The sequence below is a fragment of the Cyprinus carpio genome, chromosome B22, assembly GCF_018340385.1.
Source record: "Cyprinus carpio isolate SPL01 chromosome B22, ASM1834038v1, whole genome shotgun sequence".
Taxonomy (NCBI): Eukaryota; Metazoa; Chordata; class Actinopteri; order Cypriniformes; family Cyprinidae; genus Cyprinus; species Cyprinus carpio.
Window position 1 is genome coordinate 16150828 of NC_056618.1, and position 22186 is coordinate 16173013.

Sequence of the window (22186 nt, forward strand, 5' to 3'; positions counted from 1 at the left end):
ATATGTCTACCCCAAAGAATGGTAATGATTTTTAAGAACCCTACAATTTGATTGTTAATGTTGGATATCTGCACAGTATTATATATTTTTTGAGCATTATGCATTAGTTTTGTGTATGACTTTGATCCTTTGGAGACTTACTTTTGAGCTTTTGGGTGGAATTGTAGTGTCTGGAAAACCACTCTGCTTTAAACATTCACAAGTCAAGCTTAGAATAATTGAATTCAGAATCAGTGGATTTGTTGGAGGACTTACTGGGATATGGGATATGATATGTTTCTCATAATGCCAAATTGCTCTGATATTTCATGCTGTACAGATTCCATTTACCATTAAGTCTCTAGAGTTTTAAAACCTTTCACAGGTTCTGTTGTATTTACTGCAATGGTTAAGATAAAAGAAGTTCGTTGATAAGTCTGCGGTTTGCAGTTCCCAACCTTAGAACTTGTCAACCCCAAAAAATAATCACATACTTGTTGTACTTGCATAGCTCATGTTGCAGTTCCGGCTAACCTACATCTGGAGGCCTTCCTTAGTGGTCATGTCTCATGCAGTTCTTGTTGTTTTAGTCTCTTACTTTAAAATTATAGCTCGGTCCCATAAACCTGTTCAGGCACATTCTTTTATTGTGCAAAATATCAGCAGAAACCCTTCAACAACTCTGATCTCTTGGAGGTTTATGGTAGTGGTAACTCTCATGCTGGGAAAAACTAACTTTCGAGACTTGAGCGCATTTGGAGAACGGTTAAGGTGGATGTTGGGATATTTTCACAGCTTGAGGGTTAGCATCTAAAGATTCTTGTCAAGTCATTATTCTCGAGATTTCACTCTTGCAAACAGTACAAGTGCTGTTTTTTAAGTTATCAGTCAGATAAAACCAACCCACTCGGCTTCTGAGATTCACATCTCTTCTTCAGAAGTTTCCTGTACACATGATGTCATTAGAAATCCTTTGGTGTCATTTCTTATCTCAGCCCCCTTCATCAGAATAAAGTTCGCTTGTGTAGCAAGTCCCGAAAGAGATGAAAGATGTCAGGTTTTGTGTTGACGCTTGCCCCAGTGTTTGTGGTTTCTGAAAACCAGAAGTCATTTCTCCGCAGTCAGCACAGTCATTGTCCTTTGGCAGACGTGTCTTCAGGCTTCATTACAAAATATTCCCCGCCTCTCTGCACTTGTGGTGTAGAAGCAGCCTGTGAAACTGGTCAGTTGAACACTGCGACCAGAACAAGACTCAATCCAGACGTTTTCAATGATAGGAGTCAGATCTCTCTGAGGTTTCTATTCCTTTTATGGTCTCATGAAGTTGATTTGTCTCATCCATCTTCCAAGACTTTCAATTGGTGCTGATTTTTAAGAAAGGACACAGTATTCCTTTTATTGTTCTCTGCATTGTATTAAAGAGAAATGTTTCCATATGTGACTCTATGAAAAGTTCCTTCTTGTCCAGCTTTCCACGTGTCTGAATAGCGATTCTTTTGGTTATTTTGACTGCTTGACTATTGCAAGCTGATGTCCTGTTTCTAACTAGGGATGCACCGAATGTTTGGCAACCTAAACTATTTGGCTGAAAATAGCAAAGAAAAAGCTAAGTGAAAAGACAGAATAAATTGTAACGAACAATTAAATTTTTGTTGATGTGATCAAGTAGCAACCAGTGTATAGTGAGAGTCACACACTCTTTCTAATGCTGCAAACATGTTGGCAGTGACGAAGCATTTAAAAGTGTCAGAGAAAGACGCAAAAACCATTACAAGCGCCAAGAGCGAGAGACTATGTAGTACTGCATCACATGTCTTCGAAGAGAAGAGGAAGGGTGTTTGCTGCTGGTTACAATATGATGATTGCAATCTCAAAATGGCCTTAAACAATTAGTAAATAAATTGCAGAATGTTGTGTTTTCGAATACATGAACGAATTGCATGTATTCTGTATTGTGACATAAACAACTGTTTTGTATGTGAATGTATAGTAAAATATAATTGATTGCTGTGATCAAAGGTGAATTTTTTTAGCATCATTACTCCAGGACCTTTCAGAAATTTTTCTTATACGCTGATTTGCTGCTCAAAGTGTCCATCACATGCCTGATTCAAGAAGGGGGTCTCAAAAATACTGCTTTAAGCTAACTGAGACTTGTTGTAGTACTTTGCATATCATTTCTCTTTTGTTGGTTTTAATTGCTTCTGTTGTCCCCATTTGTAAGTCGCTTTGGATAAAAGCATCTGCTAAATAACTAAATGTAAAAATGGCCACTAAATATTTTTATTTGACTAACTTATTAATTTTAAGTTAAACTGCACTTTATTGGTACAATGTCTGGTAGAATGTTAAACAATGTTCAGTGTTAAATATTTTTAAATCGTTGTTTTTGTAATGGATTTTTTTCTTTGAAAAGCAAGACAGAACAGTAAAAAACACATTTTGGCTAGACTATTTAATGTATGCAATGGTGAAAAGAATTGGCAAAATAAATGCGGGAATAAAACGCAAAAAAACAAAAACAAAATGTGATCATATTCAGCCTTTGGCCCAGTGTTTCATTTTGTTTGGTTTCGGCCAAGAATTTTCATTTTTTCTGGAATGTTTCCAGAATATTCTGGAATATTTCTGCCACTTTGCAACCCAAGTCCCAGTTTCTTCTACCAAACTTCCAACTGTGAAATAGTTCACTGGTTTTAATGGTCACCTACCGAGGCACCTCACCCAGCAGCAAATAGTTTTGACTAAGTTTTGCCTTAAACGGTATTAAAAGGAAATTCATGGACCGTGACTCAATGTAAACTCTAATTTTACAATCCTTTCGTTTTAAAGCTGCATGTTATCGTCTCCGTTTCAACTTGCATGATGTAAACAGAGATGTTTGGCACCTGTTGTCGTTGATCGACACGTCCGACCAGTTTCGGGAGTTACTCTCTTTCGTAATCCCCCTCCTACAACTGTACTGCTTTGTTTGAATGCATATTTGGCCTTTACGTCAAAGCATGCATATTAAATACCAGAAAAAGCATCTTCAAGGGCGAGTAAACCACGCTATTTGACGTATTAATGTGGTAAAGTGCCCTATAGGAAAACAGTTTGGAATCCATCAAGCCAAAAATGAGCTTTTCTTCCAGATCCAAATGGCTTTTATGGATTACGTTGTTGAGTATCAGATAACAGGAGAGTTAGGAGACTCTGCAAATACCTTTGCTTTCTGTTTTCAGATGTTTCTGTGCAACAGTGCGGCTTTCGATCGCACGTAGTGCTCATATTTATACACGCATGCGAGTCATCTGAAGTAATGCTTCTGCTGCCTGCAGACAGGAACTTCCCTCTGGCTGATCACTTCAACAGGAAGCAGTTTTTTTGCAACAGGAAGTGGTAGCTGTAGAGACTTTGCTCCTTATTGGCCGGTCTGCTCACTGGGTGTCGAGAGTCAGCGTATTGTTCCTCAGGAAGCTGTAATGGCTACATCATGGCCATTGTTTATCTCTCGGCTTTGTGTTAGTCTTGTGTGGTGGACTTTGGCTCCTGAGATGGTCTGAGCTATTTTTGGTGGGACGGCTTTAATGAGACATGTGGGATGTCGACATGTGGAAAAGTCTGCAATAAAATGGCCCAAGAGTCCATTCTGTCATTATAGTCGCGTTGGAGATCTAATAACCTCAATTGTCTCCAGTTTCCAGTAAACTGTCTGTTAATTTAAAGAGCTGAAAGCATTTGCAAGCCTTTAAACTGTAGTCAAACTCTCAGAGAGTTCAGGTCATGTTTGTGTTTATTAGAGCAATTTCTCAACTGCTGCACCATTTTTAGGACTATTTTTCTTGTAAGCGCTCCATGTGCCTTTTCATTCCCTAAAGGCAATTTGCAATACTACTAGGGCAGCCATCACTATGAAAACAGTTTTTATTTTTTCCCAAATTTCATTTTATTGTTTTCCAAATTCAGTTTTTTCCATTTAAATTTTTCTGGATTCCGTTTTTTTTTCTGTTTTAATTTTTCTAGAATCTATTTTAATGGTTAAATTAAATAATAATCATCAAAAGGCATGTTTAATTAATTGAAATCATGAAATGTACAATATTAAACTGCAATTTATTAAAAGTTTAACAAAAATTAAATTTTTAAGGCCCTATGAAATGTTTCATTTTTTTTTCTCAAATTCAGTTTTTTTTTTTTTTTTTTTTTTTTTTTTTTACCAAATTCCGTTTTCTATTAATTTTCAGGATTCCATTTTAATGGTTTCTTTAAATATTAATAATCAAAAGCATCTAATTAGTTGGTTTTATAATATTTATTTTAGAAATACTGTGTGTATTTAATTTTTTTTGCTAAACAGATTCTGGTAAATAATTTTTCTAGGAAATATTCCTTTAAATTTTTTTTAATAATAATTTGTATTATTATTAGTAGTAGTACCATCATCAAATTAAGTAATATATTTCTGTCAAAGTTTCTTCAAGTTGAACCAAACATTTATTTTGACGGGGTTATTTTGTGAAGACCTTCAGGTTTCTGTTTGTAGCGATATGACGATAGTTTTACGCAAAAGAAATGGTAAAATGCTCATGAAGTGACTGTCAGAGCAGTTTTAAAGATGGTTTACGTGTTTATGAACTCACACATTGAGGCGTCAGAGACTGAAAACACGGAGCGTCACGCGCGTGTTCTTCAGTATGTGTGTAGTAAAGGAAACCGCGCGTCTGCACCATTCATTCACACAGAGACACGCAAATTTAAGATTAGTGTACTAACCTATTTTTGCTTTATCTATACAAAATTTGGCATATTACGTGAAATTCTTGCCATATACAGTAAATTCATTTTTTTTACTTTTTTTGTTTGTTTTTTGGATTCCGCAATTCCAACACATTTTCTGCACTGTAGAAATCATATTGTAGGACCCTAAGTTAGGGATATTTTCCACACACTGTTGTTGTGAGTGAATGAACGTTGCCTCGTTCTGCTCCGAGGATGTTTGTTGACATGCTATTGTGTCGGTGATCTCAATTAGCGCTCGTACACGCTGTCACTGCTAACCCGATATCGCAATGCAGAACAAAACCCACCCCAGTCTTCCTTTTGTGTTCCTCCTGAAGACTTGGAAAATGAATGAAGTCATGCAGCTCACTTGAGCTCGATGGCTCTGAGGCTGTGAATAAAAGGAGAAGCAGCTATATTTAACAGTCATGTGAACATCTCAGTGTTATTTGTGAGGAATAGGATTCTACTGGCCTCCTAATAAAATGGCTTTGAGAATAGGGCCTTTGTTGATTCCAGATGCATTGTATGGATGGCTTGGATTTCACCAGACGGGTGAAAGTGCGGTTCAGGCACCAGTGTGTGAATATAACGGAATAGTATAACATTGTGTGTTTGAATATACAATGTTCTTTTGTGATCTAAATATATATATATATTTTTTAGTTATATATACATAACATGTGTACATCAGTATATACATTAGAATATTTTGTACATTAGTGTAATATACAACGATTTAGCAATAATTTAATAATTATTTTACTGTATGTATCTAGCATATATAGGTAATTTTTTATTGTTGTTATTAAGTATTGTATTAATATTTATTTATTAATATTTAAATACACCTATATGGTTTATATATATGTAATATGATTTATTGCAAATTATGTATATTTATATAAACATGTACATTAGTACATTATGTATATAAATAATGTATAATTAAATATAAATTAACACATCGTCTGTTTTTTTACTATTTTTTTATTAATTTAAGTGCAAATTATTGTATAAATTATGCATTATTTAAATATTTATAAACATAACATTGCATTTATATGTAATTTAAATAATTTTAGAAATAATTAAAAAATGTTTTATATTTAATTAGTGCGTATATAGTATAATGTAATATTTTATGATTTTATGATAATATAATTATATGAAATATCTAATGTTATTTAATTATAAATCAATCCTTTATGAATTAATCAATAATTAGAAATTAGTATATTAATAATATTTATTAGTATTTAAATACTTATGTAAATATACTTTGTGTATATGTAATATATACTATATTAAATTAATATTTCTATATTAATATTTAAATATGTAATTATTTAAAATGTATTTATATATTTATAATATAATATAAATGATCAACTATAAATTGGATAACAAAATAAAATATGAAGAATAATTATGATATTAATATTTATATATTAATATTTAAATACATAATTAATAATAATAATAATAATAATAATAATAAATATATTATGTATAAGATAATATAAATGATCAACTATAAATTGCTTAACAAAATAAAATATTAAGAATAATTATTATATTAATGTTTATATATTAATATTTATGTCATTTTTTATTTCCTCAGAGCACATATCATAGCAGGGAAGGCAGTTTCATGTGCTGACGCTGCTGCTGTTTCAGTTTTCGAAGGGTTAGTCCCTGCTTGTGCTCAAACCGGAGGTGTTCTGGTGACGCTGAGTTGCTAAATGGCGAGCAGCCAGTTCAGCTTAATGTCATTTATTGTTATCAAAGTTCCAGTTTCTGTACGGAAGCAGAGCCTCGCGGCTTTGTCGTGGAAATCTGTGGAAAGCTGACTCCCGAATAAGAGCAAAGAGTAAGAACTAGTCCAGACAGGTCTGCAGATTTCGCTCTCCTCCCCTGCCTCGTGTTTCCTCTCGCAGCTCTGCAGAAGAGGCTTCAGCGTTTGCAACATTCTGACAGAGAAATAGTCCTGTCGGCCTCCGCGGTCGCGTGGAGTTTCCTCATATCAGTCAGCAGCAGTCTGTGAAGAAGACGTGTTCGAGCTCTGACCGCTGTGCTGTCTATCTAGTGATCGTCAGCCGCTCGTGTCAAAGCAAACCAGCGTTTCTCACCGACTAAAGAAAGAGAGCTTTCACTTCTGTCTTTTTTTTTTTTTTTTTAATGAATCCCATGATTTTTACTGAATGTTTCCCGAGTTCAGTCCCAGAATCTGTTTTAAAGTCAAGATAAAAAGTGAAAAATAAAAAATAAATATCTGTTAATTATATAAAGCTCATTTTTGTTCAAAAAATGTTAGTTATTTGTTATTGCTTTTAAATGTTCTATTTATTTTTACTTGCTTGCTCATTTTCTTTTTACTTTTCATTTTTATTTATTTTATATACTAGTTTTATTTTTTGTTTCATTATTCTATTTATGTTGTTAATTTCTTTCTTTTTTACTTTTATTAATTCATTATTTACCTATATTTAATCATTAATTTATTTTTTGTTTACCGATTTTTGTATTTTTTATTTTGCCGTTATTATTACAGATTTTTATTTATTTAATCATTGTTTATTTAATTATTCATTTATTTTATTTACTGATATATTTTTACTTTGTTACTGATTTTTTTAAAATTTAGCCATTTACTTTTTGCATATTATTTTGTCTTTGTTTCTGTCAATTTATAGTTTTATTTTAATTTACTTATTGTTAATCGTTTATTTTTGTTTTATTTTTATCTTTAATCTTAATGTTGTCAATTATTTGAACAGCTTTCGTTTTTTTAAAGTAATAATAATAATAGTATTAATAATTATTATTATCACTACTTTTTATATAATAGTAATATTATTGAGGATAATAACAATGTTTTAATAATAAAGACGTTTTATTATGACTTTTTTTAATTAAATAGTTTATTATCGTTTATAACTTTATAAACTATTATTATTACTTAATTTAAAATAATAGATTTTGGAGTTAATTATTTTTATACAGTTATTTTTACTAACTTGGAACAACAACTTTGGGAACAAAAATAAATAATGACAATGTAATTTGTTTGTGTATTTGTTAATGTATTTATTCATTTATTTAGCTTTTTATATATTTGCTTGTACTCAGTGAACACAAACATGGTCTGTAACATCATGAAGTCATTAGTGACCGAATCGTCATTTTTGGGGTGAACTGTTCAGCAGTCCTGATTGGTTACAGTATCCCCTCCAGCTTTAGCCGTGCGTGTTGGAAGCGGGTCAAAGGTCGAGCGCGGGGAATCTTAATTAGGTTAGCGCCCTTCCCACTGCTTTTTCCACTGCTGTGTAGCACAAAGCCTCCTCTTTAGCATGCAGAGCCACTTGCCCCGCGGCTGGGCTTTTGTGGCGCATTGAGGGCCGGGGCCAGAGGCTGGCATTCACCCGCGGCGCTAAAACACAGCAGTTCCAGCACAGACGGGCCGCCCCACACTGGAGCTGTGAACCGATGGAGGAGGACATGGTTTTGCGGTTTTGCGTGCGATAACATCAAGCTGCTGCGTAAAAGCATCGTCCCACACATTCAGACAGATTCACACAAATACAGAGCAGGGGTTATTTTATTGCACTCGGACGTTATTTGCATCTGAAACGAATGAATCTGATTTAATCTGATTTATGATAGAAGCTTTCTGTTCACCTCTTCAGTCGTCTTTTAAAGATTTAAATATATGCATTTTTGTGTTTCGATTATAAATGTTTATCCATTAATTAAAAACATTAAAACAAATAAAATGAAATAAAAAATATTGAAGTTAATTGTATAGCAATGTTATAATAATATCTTAATAAGTAATATAATTTTTTTGATTTTCTGTTTTTTTTTTTATTGTTTTTTTTTTTTTCTTTTATATAAAATTAATTGTTGGTTGTTATTATTATTGTCAAAACTGATTATAATAATCATAATAATGTTTTAACAAAATTTTTTGAATTACATAGTTTATTATTGTTAGTATCTTATTCTGCTGTTTTTATTATTTGTATGCTATTTATTCTATTTTTTATGATAAATAATTAGTAATAAGATATTTATTTCTATAGATATTTACAGAAAGTTAAGGAATAATTATATTTACAGAAAGTTAAAAAATGTTTTATTAAATACTGTTTAATAAAATAATAAAGTTAAAATATTTAATTTTATTTATTTGTTTTATTTCTTTTTGTTGCTATAGTAATAAGGAAAATTATAATTTACAGAATAATGATGATTAATTAATAATAATGTAAACATTAAATAGTTTAATATTATGAAGCTATGGTTATATTTTTGTTTAGCTATTTTTTTGTTTCCATTTATTATTACTAATAATTGATTGTAATAATCAATTACTATGATGATTAACAAGATTATTAAAATATTATTGTTGTTGTTATGTGACTTGTTAATAACAATAATAATGATTCATATCATAATAATACAATAACTTATTATTATTATTATTATTATTATTATTATGCATTGTTAATAACTGATGGTAATAATAAATTATGACGCTTATGAAGAAAATTATTAAAATAATAATTATTATTGTTACTATTATAATGCCACGTTAATTACAATAATATTATTAATAATTGATGATTATAATCAGATGATGATGATAATAATACAATAATTTATTATTTTTATTATTATGCATCATGGTAATATATTATTAATAATAATATTATTAATAATGTTTTAATTATTAATAATCAAAATGTTATTTTGTTTTGGATTAAGTGCAAACTTTCAAACCAATAAATCAATTTTTTGTCTGAATATTTTGTTCACATTTGCACATCTTGCTTTAAAAAAAACAAAGCAACTTGTCTTTTTAAAAAATCTCATTCTACAAAGTCATACATCCTGCTTGTTTTTCTTCTGTCTCTCGCAGGCGTTTGGCAACGCAAAGACGGCGCACAACAACAACTCCAGCAGATTCGGCAAGTTCATCCAGGTCAATTACCTGGAGAGCGGCGTGGTGCGCGGGTGAGTGTCTTTCTCTCTCTCTCTCACACACACACCCTGCCTTCTGACGTCACTTCCTCCTCCACAGCGCGAGAAGCTGACACACTTCCTCCTCAGCAGAGCTGCTGTCTCTTATCTGAGATCGATTCTGTGGTTTATTGTTCGTACTGGGCGAATCTCACATGTCATCTGAACCGCCATCTGTCGAGTTTTCTGATTTTATCTGTTTGCAGTCACCCTGTTTGGCTTCTTTCCATTCACATGAGAGGTTTAATGTTTACCTGAGCTTTGAGCAAAATGATTCCCTTAAAAATCAAACCGAATGAAAAGGTTGCGCAGGAAAAAGAAAAGGTATATTCTGATAATGAAGCAAAGGAATAATGAATGGTTTAATTGAGATTATGTAGAGGTAAATCACTGAATGATTGAATAGCAATTAATAAATTTAATAACTAGCTAAATAATATATATATATATATATATATATATATATATATATATATATATATATATATATATATTATATCTATATATATCTATAAAATATGATAAAATAAATACGTGTATTAATATTTTAATTAAATGTTATAAATAAATATATTTATTAAATAAGTAAGTGTAAACATTAATAATACATTGAATATATACGTTTAAATATAAAAAATATTTTGGAGATGGGGGGTGGAATTCAGAGAATTTCACAAATCAGCATAAATAGTACTATGATGAATTAAAACAGTTAAGAACTAAAGAAAAGTAATATCTACATAAATCAATTTAATTCATAAATAGAATAAATAAGTAATTTTAATAATGTAATGAATTAATAAATCTAAAGATTAATGGATACATTTAATATACATATATATATATATATAGAGAGAGAGAGAGGAGAGAGAGAGAGAGAGAGAGATAGATAGATATATAGATAGATAGATAGATATATATAGATATATAGATATATAGATGTAAATGATTAAGATAATATATAAATAAGTAAAAAAAACTCTTGATTTAAATCAGCATAAATAATTACTTCCATAAAGTATGAAAGCTTATATTATTTCAGTACATTATTAAAATAAAATATATATTTTTGTGTGATAAATGACGATGCCAGTTCATAAATGTTAAATTTAAATAAATTTGTGTGTTTAATATGTAAATAAATGTAATGTCTGAATAAATGTAATAAATACATAAAATAAAGTAAAAACAAAAAAAAAAAAACCCATCAATTTCACATGAAAATAAAATAAAATGAATAGATAACTGTAATATGAAAAACTGCATTACAATGAATATTTTATTTGAAAATAAATGTAATATGTAATATGATGTGTTGATGTTGCTATTTGTTTTATTTTATTTTATTTTAAGATTAATTAATATTTTTTTTTTTTTTTTTTGTGTTACCTGGACATTTCTTGACCAAACATTGGTGTGTCATTTACCCACAATGCTTTGTGCCGGCGCAGTGCTCGTGTTCCTCTGAACAAAGGTCACGAGAGTGTGTGATCGAGCCCTGAGTCAATAAAGCTGTCGGGACACTCTCAGTCGCTCTATTGTCCTCCGGCCCGCAAGAGTTCAGCTCAATTCACTGAATGACGCTCATCAAGTCAACACTAGACTTCTAATAACAAATAAATAACTCTAATATATAAACGCATCAACTAAATAATTAAGAATAAGAACCGAATGTTACAAATAAACAAACAAACAAAGTGGAGAATGAATATTTTAAATCGGCATTAATACTACCATGATGTATAAATATTTATTAAATCAGAAATGTAATATATATATATATATATATATATATATATATATATATATATAAATGTTAATAACTACATGCATACTTTTAATATGTAAATAAATAAATGTAGTATACCATTTTTTTAGGGAAAAACATTACAAACATTACAAATTATATTTTGTGTTGTTTTGAAATATTTTATATCAGCATAAATTAATAGTACGAGGAATGGTAATAATGCATTTATTATTTAAAAAGTACATTAATATACACTTTTCATGTGTAACATAAAAGACGATCACAGTTTCACAGTAATGACTATGTAAGATTAAAAAAGCATGTTTCATGAAAATATGCCCAGCTAATAAATTAAAATAAATATTGTTTATATTACTAAGTATGTATACACCAGAAAGTTTATGATATTGTGATCCATCCCAGATGTGGTTGGTTTGGTCTTTTTCTTAAATGCCTGTCCAGAGAGTGAATGGGAGTGATGGGAAAGAGGGTTTTGTTCAGGACTTGTGTGCACAGACTGAGGTTTGTCGTGTTTGTGGTTGTGTTTCAGGGCTGTGGTTGAGAAATATCTGCTGGAAAAGTCCCGGCTGGTGTCCAGAGAGAAGAACGAGAGGTACGACTGCTAGACGTCGCTGCTTTGCCATGAAAGCCAGGCTGGTTTGATGTTCCCCAGCGTATCTGTGGGGCCATCGCTCTCACAGCCGTTTCTGCAGCGTTAACCTCATTATTATCAGCTCGTATCAGCTCACCATCACTGCTGCAGATCACCAGCCTGCAAAACCTGAGAAACAGACCCGCGTCGGAAGAGCAGTCGTAAAAATAGAGACTCTGCTAACTGAGCGAAGCTTCTCAATAGTGTGACGGCGCACCCAAGTTCAAAATACTGTAGAACAGCTTTGATTAATTAGATGAGCAGCATGTGCTTTTGGGATTTACCCCTAGTGAACTGAATCATTCAAATGACTCAAATAGGGGAAATCCTAATAGTTATGAGTGATTTGATTCATGTAAATTAATTGGTTCAAAAACAAGATCTCACCTTCTTCAGATTTAACGTGCGACTAAATAAATGTAATATCTACATAGTTTTAAATGAATAAAAAAGACTGTATTAGACTGAGTATTTACATTTAAATGAGCAGAATCGAATAGTATCATCACTTACGAATGAACTGATTCATTTAAATGGTTCATGCAAATGATTTGGTCCAGAAACAAGATAACACCTTCTTCAAATTGAATATGTGATTTAAAAAAAAGTTGAATATATAAATACGTTTGAATGAATGAATAAATTAATTTTTGTTTGAAAAAAAAAAAAAAAAATGAGTATTTTTAACTTAAATGAGCATAATTAAGTAAGACCATTATTAATGAATCAACTGAATCATTCAGATGGTTCATGTAAATGAATTGGTCCAAAAACAATCTGTCAGTATTAAAAACAACTGTATTACAATTAATATTTCAGTTTAAATCACTATAAATAGGTGATTTATAAATGAATAACCATTTTTTTTATAGAAGAATTGATTCATTTGAATGGTTCACTCAACGCACAAACAAGATATCACATATCTCAAATTGCACACACAAATAAATTTTTTTAATTTTTTTTTATTCTTTTTTTTTATTTATTTTTTATATGTTTTTAAATGTTTTTTTTTGTGTATTTTAATTTAAATGAATTTTGCTGTGATTCGGTGTGAATTGATTCATTCAAGTGGTTCATTTAAATGAATCGGTCCAAAAACAAGATATCACCTTCTTCAAATTTAATACATACATTTTAAAATTTACTATATAAATACATTTTTGGGCGGGAAAAGTGTATTACAGTTTACGTTTCAATTTAAATCTGGATAAATAAATCATACCGTGCTTTATGAATGAACTGATTTGTTCAAATGATTCAAGTAAATGAATCGGTCCAAAAACAAGTGTAATTACCTGCCTTTTATTAGCAACTTAAAGTGTACCCAACACGTTTCTCAAAGCGGTAGCTTGACTGTTGTTTATTTTAAATCATGAGGAACATGGAACTTGTCGAAACTACCCGTTCCAGCTCCATAAATCATTGTTTTTTCCATCTCGCACAGGAACTACCATGTGTTTTACTATCTGCTGGTGGGTGCGTCGGAGGACGAGCGACGCGAATTCAGACTCCTGCAGCCAGAAGAATACTTCTACCTCAAACAGGTGAACGCTGTCATATACACGTTTTATATATATATATATATATATATATATATATATATATATATATATATGTACTCGGGGTGGTTGCTAGGGTGTTGCAATTTTATTACTGTGAGATTACTATATTAGTGCTGTCAAATGATTAATGGCATCCAAAATAAGTTATTGTTTACATAATATATGTGTGTATACCGTGTATGTTTATTATGTATATATAAATACACAAGCATGCATATATATATATATATATATATATATATATATATATATATATATATATATATATATTTAAGAAAAATACAAATACAATACATTTATATGTAAAATAAATTATATGAATATAAATATATACATGTAAATGCATGAAAATATTTTCAAAATATATACTGTAAGTGTTCGTCTTTATGTATACGTAATATACACAGTACACATACATAAATTATGTAAACAAAAACTTTTATTTTGGATGCGATTTCGGTTTCGGCCCAGAATTTAAATTTTGGTGCATCTCTAGTGTTTACTGATACTAAAATAGCGTATGCACCAAAAACTGCATAGAAATTGCAACGGTTTTCCGTTTTTGTTTGCAGCAAAACTTTACGATAGAAGATGCGGACGATCTTCAGCACGACTTCGAGCGGCTGCAGCAGGCGATGGAGATGGTCGGCTTCCTGCCGGCCACCAAGAAACAGTGAGTCGAACCGTTACGACAAATGTCTTCAGACTGGTTGAAGAAGGAAATGAAGTATCTGAGACCTTTGTGTTGTTTGTCGCGTTCCTCGTAGGATATTCTCCGTTCTGTCGGCCATCTTGTATCTGGGTAACGTGACGTACAGTCAGAAGTCGTCCGGCAGAGAGGAGGGTCTGGACGTGGGGCCGCCGGAGGTGCTTTCCACACTCTCAGACCTGCTAAAGGTGAATGCATTTCCAGAACTTACCACCAGGGATGTGATGTGAATGCATTTCCAGAACTTACCACCAGGGATGTCTCGTCATGTTATCACAACTATTGTAATGCTTATTTTAGGTTTCAGACATTTAAATACACAAGTACTAGCAAAACCATACATTTATAGTTTGTAAAATACACACCGATGTCTGAGGAAGCGGCAGTAGTGATCCTTCCAAATATAATCTGACGACATGTTTTATTGATTTCATATACACATTGCTCAGACCTGCTAAAGGTGAATGCATTTCCAGAACTTACCACCAGGGATGTGATGTAGGGAACTATAACGTTTACTATACTAATTTATGTGTGTCCCATTCAGCGCAAACTATGATGCATCTCCATGGAAACAATAATGGGATACATTCTAAAATAACTGTAAAATAAACTCAGCTACTGTATTTTAAACTAATGTGTGAAAAGGTTAAAATACATGTTTAATGCTTGGATACCTTCCTAAAACTGTAATAATGAAATCCGCCAAAATACAAGCTGAATATCTGTATGTATTTTATGAAATATTATCTTTATTATTGTAGTTGTTGTAATTATTAAATACTTTATTTTTTTTATTTATATTTTATAGTTACTCCTATAGTAATATTTATTTGATTATATTTTATAATGTAAATAAAATAAAAATATAAAATATTTAATAAAATATATATTTTTAATAATTTTAGTAATAATTTTAATGATGATGTTGATTATTATTTAATTTTTAAATGTTATCTATATATTGTTTTATTTTTAATATTATTGTTGTTGTTGTTGTTATTTTTATTATTATTAAATCTAATTTTTTTATTTTACAGTAAAATACTGTTATGCAACAGAAATGTGTTTTGATTTGTTTGAATGTAATAATTTAAATAATAAAATAAATAAATAAAAAATTAATAAAATGTTTAATAATAATAATAATAATAATAATAATAATAATTTTATAATATTATTAATGATTATCATTTTTTTTTTTTTTTTTTTTTTTTTTTTTTTTTTTTTTTATATTATTATTGCACTACTGATATATATTTATGTATTGTTTTAAATGTTATTATTCAAATTGTACAATTAATAGTATTAATAAAATACACATTTTTTTTGAATGTTTTTGAATAGTAGTATTTTTTTTTTATTTTTTTTTTGTTGTGTTGATGTATTGGGTGGGGAAGATTTTTTTTCATTTTTTTTTTGTGTTGATTTGATGATTTGATTTCTTTTGCGCATGGTTTTCAAGTTGTAGTTTGTTGGATATTTTGAATGTCATTTCACACGTTGTGCTGTTTTTGTCCAGGTTAAGGAGCAGCTGTTGGTGGAGGCTCTTACCAAGAGGAAAACGGTGACCGTAAACGACAAGCTGATTCTGCCCTACAGCCACAGCGAGGTCTGCTTTCATACACTGCTTTTAGCAGAGCGTCCAGGTGTTTAGTAGCTAAACCAGTGTCGTTTTGTGCAGGCGATCACCGCTCGAGACTCCATGGCCAAGTCACTGTACAGCGCCCTGTTCGACTGGATCGTCCTGCGCATCAATCACGCGCTGCTTAATAAGAGAGACATGGAGGAGTCCGTTTCGGTACGACGAATCAAACCGCAACGATCAGAATCTGCATTAAAGATGTTCAAGGTCCCATAATCATGTGGTTTCTCCATTATTTCAGTGTTTATCTATCGGTGTGCTTGATATCTTTGGCTTCGAAGACTTTGAGACCAACAGCTTTGAACAGTTCTGCATCAACTACGCCAACGAGCAGCTTCAGTATTACTTCAACCAGCACATCTTTAAACTTGAACAGGTTAGTGGACTGGTTTGCATGGGCGCAACCTCCAGAAGTCTTTAGTGGTGATTTGGTCACAATGTGTGTTTCGTCCACCTGCAGGAGGAGTATCAGGCCGAGGGCATCACCTGGCACAACATCGACTACACCGATAACGTTGGCTGTATTCACCTCATCAGCAAGAAGCCCACTGGACTCCTCTATTTACTTGATGAGGAGAGCAAGTAAGACCAGACCGTTCATCTGCATCAGTTCACTGCTCTCTTTTTAAAGATTAGCACCCATTTTTGTGCTTATACACAATTTGTTTCCTTATAGCTTTCCTCACGCCACTGATAAAACCTTGCTGGCCAAGTTCAAACAGCAGCACCAACAGAACCAGTACTTTGTAGCGACTCCAGTGTTGGAGCCGGCCTTCGTCATCCTCCATTTTGCTGGGAAGGTCAAATACCAGATTAAGGTAAAAGCAACTGAGTATAAGAATGATAAATGTTTAATTATTATTTTAAAAAATAACTTATTGTATATGTTAGTTAGTTAGCTAGTTAGCTAATTAGTTAACATGCCAAATAATAAAAATAAAAATTTAGTTGATGTTTACAAATTTTTTGTTAATGACACAGTAAAATTAGCATCTTAAAGATATAATAACAAATAGCTTATTATATATGTTACTATTTTATACATTAATATTTATTGATTTATTTGTTTAGGTCAGGCCAAATAATAAAAATAAAAATTTAGTTGATGTTAACAAATTTTTGTTAATGACACAGTAAAATTAGCATCTTAAAGATATAATAAAAAATAGCTTATTATATATGTTACTATTTTTATACAAATATTAAATTTAAATTTTGATTGATTGATTTTGTTTATTTACAGTAATGTTTTTTTTTTTTTTTGGGCAGGGCGATTTATTTATTTATTTAGGCCAGGCCAAATGTTAATAGGACACAGTAATAAAAATAAAAATTAGCAAATCTTAACAGATATCATAATCTAAAGATATAATTAATTATTATTTATGTTACTATTTTATACATTAATATTTATTGATTTATTTGTTTAGGTCAGGCCAAATAATAAAAATAAAAATGTTTATTAAGGTCAGGCCAAATAATAAAAATAAAAATGTTTTTGATGTTTACAAAATTCCTTTAATGACACATTGTAAAAATTATTAAAGGTTGCTCCAGGCCAAATAAAAAAAAAAATTTGTTTACAAAATTCCTTTAATGACACATTGTATATATTTTTTTTGTTTTTTTTTTTATATATTATTCTTTTTGTATTTTTAATTTTTTATATTATTTTTTTTTTTTATTATTATTTTAATATATTACTGTTTGTAATTTAAATGTATTTAAAACAAAAATTTTGTACAGTGACTCTATTTGATATCATCGTGGCTCTCTTACGGAGCAGCGACCGAGCTTACGTCCGGCAGCTGATCGGGATGGACCCGGTGGCGATGTTCCGGTGGGGAATCCTGCGTGCCGCCGTCCGCGCTTTGGCCGCCTTCAACGAGGCCGGCCGCCGCTGGGCAACCAAGACTGCAGGTAACCAATGCAGCATTATGCATAAGTTTCCAGATTAGCCCAAAACTGGATTTTCATGGTCTAAGAAGGTGTTATTTATAGCCTGCACGTGAGAAAGCTGCCCTGTGACGCAAACAGTCATATTTAGAAGGATTTCAGAGTGATTAGTCTAAGAAGGGATGATAAAAATAAGTGAGTAAGATTGTTTGCGAGATGTGTCACCCAGGATGTTGAAATCATGCCTTCACACTGTTTGTTTTTGTGTGTTTGGACGTACAGGTGTGGTCAGACCAAACTCCAGAGTTCCTCTAGGAGAGCTACAGAGATCCAACCTGCCCATTGAGAGGATGTACCGGTAAGCTTTGGACTCAGGCTGCTGTGGCTAGAAGAGAGAGAGAGAGAGAGAGAGAGAGAGAGAGAGAGGGAGGAAGTATTATGAGGAACTTGATCTCTTCCTGTCCTTTTATTGCCTTTGTGTGGCAGGTGATCATGTGACCATGCTCTCTCCACAAAGGCACATTGCAGGCCGGTTCTCACAGTAATCTCATGCGCTAAGTCCCATTTATGCAAGTACCAAATGTATAATGAAAACATGTCCAGGTCATATTTCCTCTCAAAATCTGAAGAAGAAAATAGGAAAATATATTTTGCATGGAGAAAATGAAACAAAGCTTCAAAGCTTTTCTTGAAAAGTATACAAATGCACTAAAAAAAATTAACATTTTATTTATTCAGATACTGCTTTTATGCGAATCACAATCAATTGAAGGCAAATAACAAATGCAATTTAAATCTTATTATTTTTCTCACATTTCAGTAATGAAAACTGGGTGGGATGTGCTTAGTTGCCACTAAAGTATCATAATGGCAAGGTTTTATGGTCTGTATAATTTTATGCGAAATGTAATTTTTTTTTCTCATTTCATTTTGCGCTGAAATATGTCCCTGGACATGTCCCTGACAGATATTGTGTGGGAATTATCAAGTTAATAAATGTACTTGTTCTGCAATGTCCCTTTGCATTTCCTCTGGTGTTTGTCAAGGGTTTCCCCTCAGTTACTGACCTCTGATCAGTTTCACTAAAGTTTAACCCGTACGGTCAATAAAGCTGGTCATAGATCAGCACCTGCTGGTGACGTTCGCCCTCGAGTGACTGTGTGTGTGGTGTTTATTTTCTACAGCCACGCTCCTATGCTTGATTTCTCCTTTGATCATTCAGAGGAGCGCCCTCTAGAGGCTTTTGAGGACATCTTTGCTAGTTATGAGAGTAAGAAGTAAGTGGCCTTGAGCAGAACATTGAGGTCAGACGGGGAGAGCTTGGCGGTTTGGGAAGGCTGGGTTTCTGGTATTCTGAGCAAACTCAAATACCACATTCAGATGTTCGCAGAATCCAGAAGCTAGCGCTGTTCTCTCTTTATGTGATCAAAGGGCAAGCCAGAGTTTGCATTTAACCTGGTTTGCTCAAAGAAATCCACAATCCAGTCGGGACCTTGTGAGGTTTATTAAGTACTCTCAAGTGGGAAGGAAACCATAAAGCGTTCTTTAATAGGGAAGCGAGTTCACTTCCTGGTTTGTTTGATGCACTATTAGCAGTGCGTCCACAGCCCCCAGTGCCAATCCTACCTGTTTGACCTCCTGTTGTTCTGATCCGAGTGGTAAGTGAACCAGTGCATGAGTCCAGGTCTTTGCTGAGTGGGGTGCCTACCCCCGTTTTAACACCCCGTCAGGTCAAAACAGCATGGATTCACCGCTGAAGCTTGAAGGAATAGTTCACCAAATTAAGGGCCTTTTCGAATTTTAACACACTTACCTGCATTTGTTCATTGTACGTGATTCCTTTTTGTGGTGGAGGATGTATCCTTTTCCGTAAGTCGGTTTTAACAACATTGGTGTTGGGTTCCTGTACTTTCCCTTCCCCGTTCAACTCACCTCACCTCACTCCCTCTGTCTCCTCCCCTACCTTTTCACCGGTCTGAATCAGGGACATGCATGTCCAAATCATCAACTCCATTAAGGACTTGCAGTTGGATGGGGAAGATCCACGTAGACTGCTGCAGTCCTGGGGTCGCCTGCGGTTCCCGCGCCACGTCCTCCAGTGAGTTTGACCGCTGACTCCCCTCTGGCTCGGAATGGATGGGTCCACCTTGCTGACCCTTCATGCCTTGACATCATCGGTTGGCATCGAAGCCAATGCTTGAGGCCCTTTGCTAAGCTTAGTTCTGAAATGTTCCCTACTCCCAAAATTTCCCAAATATGCACCGTTACTTGTCAGCTCGCCTTGTGATTTACTGTTTAACCGCCCTAACCCTGCACTAATAACATCCATCTAACAAGTATGCCAATTATTTTTAGATGGCTCCCTAGTGGTGTATGTTAGAGAAATGCATAGTTTATGAGCCGAAAGCAGTGTGATCTTCATTAGCGCTCGAGCTCGGAATGGTATCCACATGCTAACATGCCGCATGAACTTATACTAGACCCACCCATTGAGTCTGTAATGTTTTATGAGCTGTGGAAAGCTTCAGAAACGTTGCTTATGTAGACCACAGACATTGAATACACTTGAATCATAAACATGTCCTCTAAATTAGGAATGCCGCAGATTAGTTGTGCATCAATAAAAATATCCATCATTCCTCCCTCCCACGATGTTCTTATCTCCTCCAAAACCATGATCTCTGTTATGGTGTATGCATGCAAGATTTAACCCCAGAGAGCACTGTGAACCCATGGATTTCAATAGGGATGTTAAATGAATGTGGACCCGGCTTTTTCTACACCATTGTGTAAACAAATCTTCTGCGTTCTTTGTAAAATGCTTCTCATTTGCATAGGTTTGCTCACGTCGTACAAGCCAACGCATGACACTCTACTAACACGTAATATCCCGTCGCTTCTTATCACAACAAACCATCAACCCTCCTCTTCCTCCTTCCCTACAGGAAAAACAAGAACCCCAAGACCAAGCAACTCATTCCTAAGGTAAAGCTCTCGCTTGCTGAAATGATCTAACTGCATATTTAAATGAATTCTGTCTTTGTGTTTGACTTTTTAAGATGCTGCAAGTGGTTTCTGCTGGTTTTGTAACTTCCACTGGTATTGGTACTGTCAGCTTATGTTAAGGGGGACATAACATACACATTTTCACCCAATCTTATTTTAATCTTGAGTACCTATGGAGTAGTATTGCATCCTTCACAAAGACTCCAAAGGGTCTTTAGTTTTATCAGATTTATAAAATAAAGATACAGCTTTACGATTCTCTCCAAAAACAGTTGATCCCCTGGAGGCATGCCGTGGGCGGAGCTAAAGAGTCACGAGCACTTGTGCGCTGACTGCCAACAAAACTAAGAAATTTGATGCAGTTATACTTAATGCTGCGGTTCTGAATCATGACTGGGATCTTTTATCGCATGGACTGCTCCATCTTTCAGTATCAAACGATGTGCAAATCCATTATCGAACTGGGCCTTGTTTATAAAACTTTCATAAGCAAAATGACGGGAACATACAAACACATTTGTGAAACTCCGTTGCTGCCCCAGAAAAACAAACTGTATCCACTTTTCACGTAACACTGGGTTCTTTGGGAGCTGAACGAGGTTATCTTTCCCTCACAACCAAAAACACACTTCTTTGAAGAAATTCTTCTCGAGCAAGTCCTGTGCAGACCCCACTTTAACATCAGCATGGTCAAGATTGTTGGGCTAGAAGATCCAAATCAACCCCGCCGTTGCAAAAATGTGTCCATACAAACTGAAAGCCATAGCCTACTCTGCAAACTTTATAAAAACTCAAAGATAGTTAATAGTAATTAACCATTTTTGTGTACTGCATAGAAACTGTGCAAGTTTAAGGTTTCAGCACAAAATTTCAGCTTGGTTTGTAAATATAGGATTGCCACCATAAAAGCATGTAACCACTATTATTCTGAACAATTCAAAAGAATCACTTACAGCACCTTTAACTTGTTAGCATTTGCAGCACAGCTGGTACATTTCCATCACCATTGGTAAAAGTGTAAAGTTTAGCCACGATTGTTTATGACTTTCCGTTACATGTGCGGTGCTGGGTAAATGTTTTGAAGACTCTACCGCTGTAGCTCAGGCTGGAATGAGATTTTCCATGTCGTCATGTATCCATGGCATTCTTGTGGCAAAATAAAGTCTCTTTGTGTGAGAGATTGACTTTGTTTTTGTGT

General features: G+C 33.2%; 1 protein-coding gene across 1 annotated transcript in view; it reads left to right on the forward strand.

The window, feature by feature from the left end:
- Positions 1–22186, forward strand: part of LOC109076359 (unconventional myosin-IXb-like) — a 45083-nt gene that overhangs the window by 13056 nt on the left and 9841 nt on the right. Inside the window, exons 3-17 of the mRNA XM_042749065.1 lie at positions 9665–9759; positions 12066–12128; positions 13615–13714; positions 14305–14405; positions 14500–14629; positions 15964–16053; positions 16126–16242; positions 16328–16462; positions 16547–16668; positions 16763–16933; positions 17837–18006; positions 18265–18340; positions 19167–19259; positions 19967–20080; positions 20928–20967. Of these exons, the coding sequence (XP_042604999.1) occupies positions 9665–9759; positions 12066–12128; positions 13615–13714; positions 14305–14405; positions 14500–14629; positions 15964–16053; positions 16126–16242; positions 16328–16462; positions 16547–16668; positions 16763–16933; positions 17837–18006; positions 18265–18340; positions 19167–19259; positions 19967–20080; positions 20928–20967 (1617 nt within the window). The remainder of the gene's footprint in view (positions 1–9664; positions 9760–12065; positions 12129–13614; positions 13715–14304; positions 14406–14499; positions 14630–15963; positions 16054–16125; positions 16243–16327; positions 16463–16546; positions 16669–16762; positions 16934–17836; positions 18007–18264; positions 18341–19166; positions 19260–19966; positions 20081–20927; positions 20968–22186) is intronic.